The sequence below is a fragment of the Symphodus melops genome (assembly GCF_947650265.1).
Source record: "Symphodus melops genome assembly, chromosome: 9".
Lineage (NCBI taxonomy): Eukaryota > Metazoa > Chordata > Actinopteri > Labriformes > Labridae > Symphodus > Symphodus melops.
The window spans coordinates 26,410,508-26,420,307 of record NC_136699.1 but is presented as its reverse complement, the minus strand read 5'-3'; the positions used below and the strand labels follow the sequence as shown (position 1 = coordinate 26,420,307).

General features: G+C 46.6%; 1 protein-coding gene across 1 annotated transcript in view; it reads right to left on the bottom strand.

The window, feature by feature from the left end:
• Positions 1 to 780: 780 nt before the first annotated feature.
• The window catches only part of enpp6 (ectonucleotide pyrophosphatase/phosphodiesterase 6), a gene marked incomplete at its 5' end in the record, with an annotated part of 13,331 nt that continues 4,311 nt past the window's right edge, over positions 781 to 9,800 (bottom strand). Inside the window, 6 exons of the mRNA XM_079352433.1 lie at positions 781 to 3,309; positions 3,393 to 3,516; positions 5,105 to 5,242; positions 5,755 to 5,934; positions 8,138 to 8,279; positions 9,148 to 9,259. Coding sequence (XP_079208559.1) covers positions 3,095 to 3,309; positions 3,393 to 3,516; positions 5,105 to 5,242; positions 5,755 to 5,934; positions 8,138 to 8,279; positions 9,148 to 9,259 — 911 coding nt within the window. The 3' untranslated portion in view covers positions 781 to 3,094. The remainder of the gene's footprint in view (positions 3,310 to 3,392; positions 3,517 to 5,104; positions 5,243 to 5,754; positions 5,935 to 8,137; positions 8,280 to 9,147; positions 9,260 to 9,800) is intronic.

Here is a 9,800-nt window from a genome sequence, read left to right as displayed (position 1 = left end):
CACAGATTTACTATTTTTTAGAAAATAGAACCAAAATAATTACTCACTGTAATTATTCATTGTGTATTTACATTTTATTGAAGAGATCAAAATACAAAAAGTTCCTGAAAATATTATTCAAAATAATTATATTGAAAAAAAACAAACCCGTGACCCTCAAATGATTCTAACACGACAACTTTGACCAGCAAGAAAGAAAGTTTGGACACCATTGATTTATCATCTCTATTGGAAGGTGGCCGCCCCTGAACCTGAATAACAATTTTGTTCATGGAGTAATTTAAAACGTCTTGATGACTCAGAAGTGGAATATTTGATTTGTTTATTTTGGGTTTATTTTCAACTGAAGAAAACGACAATGTCCCCACATTAGTTTTTATGTTACTACGGAAACAAAGGAGTTGTCTGTGAGCCTGCATGTCTGTCTCATGGACGAACATCACACAGCTCTATGCCACAACGTTCAAGATTCAATTACAGCATCCCAAATGAGCTGAAACTGTCTCTGCCTGGAAAGTGATAAATGCTCAGAGCTGAACTGTCATACCCGCCTGTCACCACACGAGGGAGCTGTTGTCTGCAGTGTACAACACAGCGCCTCTCCTCCTCATCAGCTTTAACTTTAGGACTTCCTGTGCATGAAGGAAAAAGTGATTATTTCCAGAACCGACCTTTGTGTGTGTGTGTGTGTGTGTGTGTGTGTGTGTGTGTGTGTGTGTGTGTGTGTGTGTGTGTGTGTGTGTGTGAGAGAGAGAATAAACACAGACTCACAATCTGTCCTTCAGATCAAAAGCACGGTTTACATTTATTTGTCACTTTTTAAAACACTTTCTGATCGGACATGAAGATCTGTTTTTAATTCGACAGTAAACAGTGAAAATGGTTTTAAAAAACAGGTGAAAATCACAAATATTCAAAGTTTAAAGATGAATGTTTCTTCGACATTTAAAATCTGTTCCAACAGGATACAGCTGCATCACTCCGACTGAAAGTGCTCCGCTTTGATGATGGAGTCAGCGGCTTGTTCCTTCAAAATAAAATACAGCTGCTCTTTGTCCCTTCTGGGCCTCTGTACATGTGTGACTGTGTCTGCAGAGACTCTGTCCTCTGACTGGATTTTACTCTTCTGATTTGTTCTGGTTGACTCAGGACGTTTGTGGGCGGAGCTGGTGTGTTTCCTCCAGCCAATGAGAGCGCAGCAGGTGAGTTTAGGATACAGCTCAGTGATTGGAGGAGATTCAAAGCGGTGAATATGACGGACGTGGACGTAGCAGCAAAGAAGAGAAAATCTAATCAGAGTGAGGAGAAACAGCGAGAGGAGAAAGCTGCTTCTAAAACCAGGCTGAACCTTGTGTTGTCTTTTACCCGTGGACGTGGAGCTGCTCTACTTCCTGTTGGACAGGAAGCTGACAAACACCGGCGGTTAGCTTGTGCTGGCGGGGGAAATGTTTTCATTGATCTACAATGAATAAAATAAAAGCAGAAATCCTAAAAACACTCCTAAACTAACTAAGAAGTGACGGATTAACATTTTGAAAGTGTAACGCAGGACTTCTGTTCGCACTGATCAAAACAAACCGTACCCCCTCCATCCCTCAGCGCACCGCCTCCTGGAGCCGTTACCATGACGATGACGAGGGTGTTGTTTATTCTTCGAGTTGTCAGGGAGTCTTTGAAAGGCAACGCAGTTTCTCTTATTTCCTTCACTGTGACTACAGGGAGACACTGGAGGAGAAGAATTTAGTCTTGTATATGTTAGTCTTTAATTACCTCTTTATTTTTAGCTAATTGTTTTTATTTAATGTGTACATTGTACAGAGAGAGCTCAGTCTACTGACATTAATAACTCATTCTTCTTCTCTGAAAAAGGAACAAAGTAAATCCATCATCTGTATCAGTTTGTAAGTCTGTAAAAACTTCAACCAATGTCTGCCACGAGGTACCAATCTGATGAACCAATCACAGCCTCCCTGCTCTCTGATGAACCAATCACAGCCTCCCTGCTCTCTGATGAACCAATCACAAGCCTCCCTGTCTCCCTGCTCTCTGATGAACCAATCACAGCCTCCCTGTCTCCCTGCTCTCTGATGAACCAATCACAGCCTCCCTGTCTCCCTGCTCGCTGATGAACCAATCACAAGCCTCCCTGTCTCCCTGCTCTCTGATGAACCAATCACAGCCTCCCTGCTCTCTGATGAACCAATCACAGCCTCCCTGTCTCCCTGCTCGTTCTCTAGCTCACACTCAAAGCTCGTCTCTGATGAGTTTATCCGGAGAGTTTACTGACCGCTGAATGAGACGACGTCGTTTCTACATGATGAAGAGATGAGCTGAGGTCAGCTTCTGGAGCAACAGCGCTCATGATGTAAGTGAGAAGGCGTGGCTTAAGAGGGAGCATAGCAGGGAGGGGGCGTGGCTTTGGAGGGAGCATAGCAGGGAGGGGCGTGGCTTTAGAGGTAGCACAGAGGGGGGAGGGGGCGTGGCTTCAGAGGGAGCATAGAGGGGGAAGGGGGCATGGCTTTAGAGGGGGTGGGTGTAGATGGAGCACTGAGGGAATGCTGCTTTCAAAATCATGCCAGTTTCCAAAATGCCCAACCTTTCCTTTAACATGTCCGTCCTATACGATGGTGGACGTTATAGAAACTGTGATCAAACTGTATTTGTTGATGTATATGAAACGCTCTTCATTATATTAAGACAAGTTTTCTATGAAAAGAAGACTACGAGCGCTCACAGCTTCCCTGTATATCGTATCGTCAGCCCTGGGTCAGGGTTTATTTCTCCAGATTCCTGCTGTCACTCATCCTACAGTGTGCATGAAGGGACAAAATCTCACAAATAAAAGAAGATTAAAACCTAATAAGTTCATTCAGACCTCTTGATAGCGCCTAAACTAAGAATGATTGTACACGAGCACAGATTCAGAGCGTCACAGGATCAGTCTCTTCTGACTCTCTGGATCTTCTTTGTCCTGGTTTGTTTACTAAATTAGGGTAAGGTCCTGGAAATCTCTCAAGGCCCTTCAAGGTTGTAGGTCTTTAAAAATGCTGGAAGCTCCTGCAGGTCTCAGCGGGTCGCCTCAGGTCAGGAGCTCTTAGATAAACTCCCTCAGAGCCAGCAGCAGGACTCCAAGCACCCCCACGCAGCAGCTCCAAAGGGACAGGGGCCGACCCCCAGAACTCCTCAGCAGGTACTCTACCCGAGACCAGGACCCGTTGTTAGGCAGAGGCTCCACCCCAAGAGTCCTGCACATCAGGTTATAGACGTCCACGGCTCGGATCGGAGCTGCACGCACGCCACTTTTAAAGTCTGACAGGAAACAAGCAGACACGGTCATAAAAAGGGTTGAATACATTCTCAGATTGAAGAAAAGAAACCAGACTCCACGTTACCCGGTCCTTTAGCCAGGAAGAAGCCTCTCATGTCGATGAACTCGTTGTCGTATCCGTGCCAGCCGTTCTGCCAGGCTGAGGCCTCTCCAGAGCTGTTTTTCCAGTACGGGAGGGTCTCCCTGTTCTGCAGAGAAACAGCAGGAAGCAGAAAGGGTTAATGGATCAGGACCTCTGCTTCTCCTCAGGTCCTGCAGGTAGAGAGCAGGACTCTGCTTCTCCTCGGGTCCTGCAGGTAGAGAGCAGGACTCTGCTTCTCCTCGGTGCAGGTAGAGAGCAGGACTCTGCTTCTCCTCGGGTCCAGCAGGCAGAGAGCAGGACTCTGCTTCTCCTCGGGTCCTGCAGGCAGAGAACAGGACTCTGCTTCTCCTCGGGTCCTGCAGGTAGAGAGCAGGACTCTGCTTCTCCTCGGGTCCTGCAGGTAGAGAGCAGGACTCTGCTTCTCCTCGGGTCCTGCAGGCAGAGAGCAGGACTCTGCTTCTCCTCGGGTCCTGCAGGCAGAGAACAGGACTCTGCTTCTCCTCGGGTCCTGCAGGTAGAGAGCAGGACTCTGCTTCTCCTCGGGTCCTGCAGGCAGAGAGCAGGACTCTGCTTCTCCTCGGGTCCTGCAGGCAGAGAGCAGGACTCTGCTTCTCCTCGGGTCCTGCAGGCAGAGAACAGGACTCTGCTTCTCCTCGGGTCCTGCAGGCAGAGAGCAGGACTCTGCTTCTCCTCGGGTCCTGCAGGCAGAGAGCAGGACTCTGCTTCTCCTCGGGTCCTGCAGGTAGAGAGCAGGACTCTGCTTCTCCTCGGGTCCTGCACGCAGAGAACAGGACTCTGCTTCTCCTCGGGTCCTGCAGGCAGAGAGCAGGACTCTGCTTCTCCTCGGGTCAGGTTTGTGCACTCATGTGTTGGACCTGCTAACCCTGTCTTGATTTTTTCCACAACAACAAACAGCTTTCTTTATAGTTTTTCTTTTTCCAAACAGGTTTTATCTAAACTGTTTTAAGTCTGTGTGTGTTTCTGTGTCTGAATGTGTGTGTGTGTGTGTGTGTGTGTCTGAATGTGTGTGTGTTTCTGTGTCTGAATGTGTGTGTGTTTCTGTGTCTGAATGTGTGTGTTTCTGTGTCTGAATGTGTGTGTGTGTGTTTCTGTGTCTGAATGTGTGTGTGTGTGTTTCTGTGTCTGAATGTGTGTGTGTGTGTTTCTGTGTCTGAATGTGTGTGTGTGTGTTTCTGTGTCTGAATGTGTGTGTGTTTCTGTGTCTGAATGTGTGTGTGTGTGTTTCTGTGTTTGAATGTGTGTGTGTGTGTGTGTGTGTTTCTGTGTTTGAATGTGTGTGTGTGTGTTTCTGTGTCTGAATGTGTGTGTGTGTGTGTGTTTCTGTGTCTGAATGTGTGTGTGTGTGTGTCTGAATGTGTGTGTGTGTGTGTTTCTGTGTCTGAATGTGTGTGAGTGTGTGTTTCTGTGTCTGAATGTGTGTGTGTGTGTGTGTGTGTGTGTGTGTGTGTGTGTGTGTGTGTGTGTGTGTGTGTGTGTGTGTGTCTGAATGTGTGTGAGTGTGTGTTTCTGTGTCTGAATGTGTGTGTTTCTGTGTCTGAATGTGTGTGTGTGTGTGTGTGTGTGTGTGTGTGTGTGTGTGTGTCTGAATGTGTGTGTTTCAGACAGTGAGACATGAGCAGGTGGGCAGAGGAACACTGTGTCCGGGTGAACGTGTTGATAAAGTGAAACATTACCTCGCTGATAAACCAGCCCGGCTCGGCCAGCAGCGTCAGGGGGGCCACAAACCTCCCCCCTTTAAAGTGGAAACGCTCCGGGACCTGGTCCCTGCTGAACACCTGCATGTGAGACACCTGAGACAGAGCGGTGTACACCTGGAAGCACACACACACACACACACACACAGACACAGACACACACATTCAGACACACACACACACACACACACACACACACACACACACACACCTCTTGATTTCTCACTGGTACAGAGGAAAGTGTGACTCTGTTCTCTTCACGTCTGTGCTGACAAAACGTCTTGGTCAGATTATTCCTCACTTATGAAAAACTGAACCAGATCTTTATGTTGGAGATGAAAAACAACTTGAGGAATTCTGTGAAAAGAAACCTCAAATATCTGTTTGGATCAACCTCGGAGAAAAACAGAGATCAAGGAACTCTTTGTCTGACGGTGAGCTCAGACTTCTGATCTCGACTCTTCAGACTATTAACCTGCGTTAGCTCTCTCTACTTTTCTACTGATTTGAGGGTTTCAAAAATACTCTGATAAATAAATAAATAAATGTCAATGTAGACTGAAAGTTCAGGGGGAAAAATATCTCTTTTATGTCACCATGAATCCTCTTATGTTTTGGTGTTGTCTTACCTGTTGGTATCTGCTCTCTTCAGGCCATAAGCTGATCACAGGTCCTCTGTCTAACATCTTTCTGATGTGCGACATGTTGATGTGTTTGTCAAGCTCGATGACTTTCTCCATCCACTGCAGCTTGGTCATCCCGTGATCGGAGAAAAGCACCACGTTCAGCTGCTGCTCCATCTGTCTGTCCTGCAACACACACACACACACACCTTCAGTCACCTACACCATCAACACACACACCTTCAGTCACCTACACCATCAACACACACACCTTCAGTCACCTACACCATCAACACACACACCTTCAGTCACCTACACCATCAACACACACACCTTCAGTCACCTACACCATCAACACACACACCTTCAGTCACCTACACCGTCAACACACACACCTTCAGTCACCTACACCATCAACACACACACCTTCAGTCACCTACACCATCAACACACACACCTTCAGTCACCTACACCGTCAACACACACACACACACCTTCAGTCACCTACACCATCAACACACACACCTTCAGTCACCTACACCATCAACACACACACCTTCAGTCACCTACACCGTCAACACACACACACACACCTTCAGTCACCTACACCATCAACACACACACCTTCAGTCACCTACACCGTCAACACACACACACACACACACACCTTCAGTCACCTACACCATCAACACACACACACACACCTTCAGTCACCTACACCATCAACACACACACACACACACCTTCAGTCACCTACACCATCAACACACACACCTTCAGTCACCTACACCGTCAACACACACACACACACCTTCAATGACCTACACCATCAACACACACACCTTCAGTCACCTACACCATCAACACACACACCTTCAGTCACCTACACCATCAACACACACACACACACCTTCAATGACCTACACCATCAACACACACACCTTCAGTCACCTACACCATCAACACACACACCTTCAGTCACCTACACCATCAACACACACACACACACCTTCAATGACCTACACCATCAACACACACACCTTCAATGACCTACACCGTCAACACACACACCTTCATCACCTACACCATCAACACACACACACACACCTTCAATGACCTACACCATCAACACACACACCTTCAGTCACCTACACCGTCAACACACACACACACACACACCTTCAGTCACCTACACCGTCAACACACACACCTTCAGTCACCTACACCGTCAACACACACACACACACACACCTTCAGTCACCTACACCGTCAACACACACACCTTCAGTCACCTACACCGTCAACACACACACACACACACACACCTTCAGTCACCTACACCATCAACACACACACCTTCAGTCACCTACACCGTCAACACACACACCTTCAGTCACCTACACCATCAACACACACACCTTCAGTCACCTACACCATCAACACACACACCTTCAGTCACCTACACCATCAACACACACCTTCAGTCACCTACACCATCAACACACACACACACACCTTCAATGACCTACACCATCAACACACACACCTTCAGTCACCTACACCATCAACACACACACACACCTTCAGTCACCTACACCGTCAACACACACACCTTCAGTCACCTACACCGTCAACACACACACACACCTTCAGTCACCTACACCATCAACACACACACCTTCAGTCACCTACACCGTCAACACACACACACACACACACCTTCAGTCACCTACACCATCAACACACACACACACACACACACCTTCAGTCACCTACACCATCAACACACACACACACACACACCTTCAGTCACCTACACCATCAACACACACACACACACACACACACCTTCAGTCACCTACACCGTCAACACACACACACACACACCTTCAGTCACCTACACCATCAACACACACACACACACCTTCAGTCACCTACACCATCAACACACACACCTTCAGTCACCTACACCATCAACACACACACACACACACACACCTTCAGTCACCTACACCGTCAACACACACACCTTCAGTGACCTACACCATCAACACACACACACACACCTTCAGTCACCTACACCATCAACACACACACACCTTCAGTCACCTACACCATCAACACACACACACCTTCAGTCACCTACACCATCAACACACACACCTTCAGTGACCTACACCATCAACACACACACCTTCAATGACCTACACCATCAACACACACACACACACACACCTTCAATGACCTACACCATCAACACACACACCTTCAGTGAGTGAGTGAGTGTGTGTGTGTGTGAGTGTGTGTGTGTGTGTGTGTGTGTTTTCAGTTATAAAGACAGTTTTGATATGTGAAAACAGTACAAAGCACAAATAATGATGTCACTGACTCTGATCTCTCTGTTGAGCGTTTCCATGGCGACGTCCAGCTGTTTGACAGCCGTTTTGACCTGCTGGGAGTCGGGACCGAAGTGATGACCCTCAACATCGATTTTCTCATAATATATAGCTGCCATGGACACTTCGCCGGACCTACAGGAGAGAAAATACACAGACAAGGACAAAGCCTGAGGGTCCGGTTATACAGAACCAGTGTTTCCATGGACGGGACGGCCGGCTCCTCCCTTTGAGTTTAGAAGCTGCTTCAGTCAAGGACTACAGAGAAGAAGTCAGCATTTTTAGATCGCGCTCATTCAGTGTATATTTACATGTAATGTGAAGCTACGAGCTAAGACTTTAGACTTTAGACTTTTATTGTCCCCGAGGGGAAATTCTTTTTCACCAACATAGTACAGCGTTGGTGTTGTCGCAGCAGAGCAATAAACATAATAACTAAAGAGCAATAACATTAGCATGGCAACACAACAAAAGACAATTTTGTCTGCCACTTGTGCAAAGTTTTTACTGCTTAATTCCGGTGAATTCCGATTAGATATCTTCTATGTGCAAACAAGAGGGGAGAACAGTCGTTGTTGGAGAGCAGAGGATTCAATATGGAGGAGGCGTGGCCAAACATGTTGGTGTTTAAGGGTGACACCTACTGGATCAAAAAGTCAAACATTCTTCCTTTGACCAGTTTCATTCATTAGCTGTTGTTAAACATGACACTAATGTTTGAAGGAAAAACCGAGAGGAGGAGGAGGAGCTTGTGGACGAATGCTGCTAGGAGCACTCCTCTTCATCCTGACTGAGATCCTTGTATTTGTTTGGCTCAGATTAGCTAGCTGATGTTAGCTCATTAGCACTCCCCGTGCTTTAATGAGTTTCTTGCCCTTCACTTCTCACGAGTTTAGAGCTGAATCAGGGGATGGAAAATGTCTTCTTTTCTTTAAAGAAATGTGTTCCTCATCATCACGGTGTGTGTGTGTGTAACACGCGTGTAACACCCGTGTTTTGTTACCTGAGGACACTGAGAGCGTTCTTGATGGAGTCTGTGAGGTTCTTCTCCGACGGGTTGTAGACGTACTCCTCACAGAACGATGGACGAACACCCAGAATCTTCACCTCACAGCCTGAACACACACACACACACACACACACACACACACACACTTTAAAAAGGGAACATTTCGTGGTCGATACCTGTATTACTATCACAAAGAGGTTTTATTCTAAAGGTTCATAGTTCATCACTCCTGTAAACATTTAACGTCTGCCTTTTAATCCAGCAGTAACCTCCGGGTGTTGAGAAATAAAGCCAAAAATCCTGCAGTCATCGAGTGTCCACTAGAGGCCGACTCCACACAGGAAGGCACATACACAAGACTGGTAAAAAAGTGTTTTTTTTACAGCATAAATAAACGTGTTCACAGCCGGCTACGAACAGGTGGTTGCAATAATCCACCAGGAAGCTAGTTTACTAAAGACACTATCTTTTAAAACAGAAGAAGAATCCACACTTCACATGAGAAAACATCTGGGAGCTCTGTGTCAGGATGACAGCTCAACATACTACATGTTATTACACAACACGCAGTAATAATTACATTGGTCAACTCATGTGAGATAATCACATGACTTAGTATTCACAGTCTCTGTTTCACTGAGATCGCC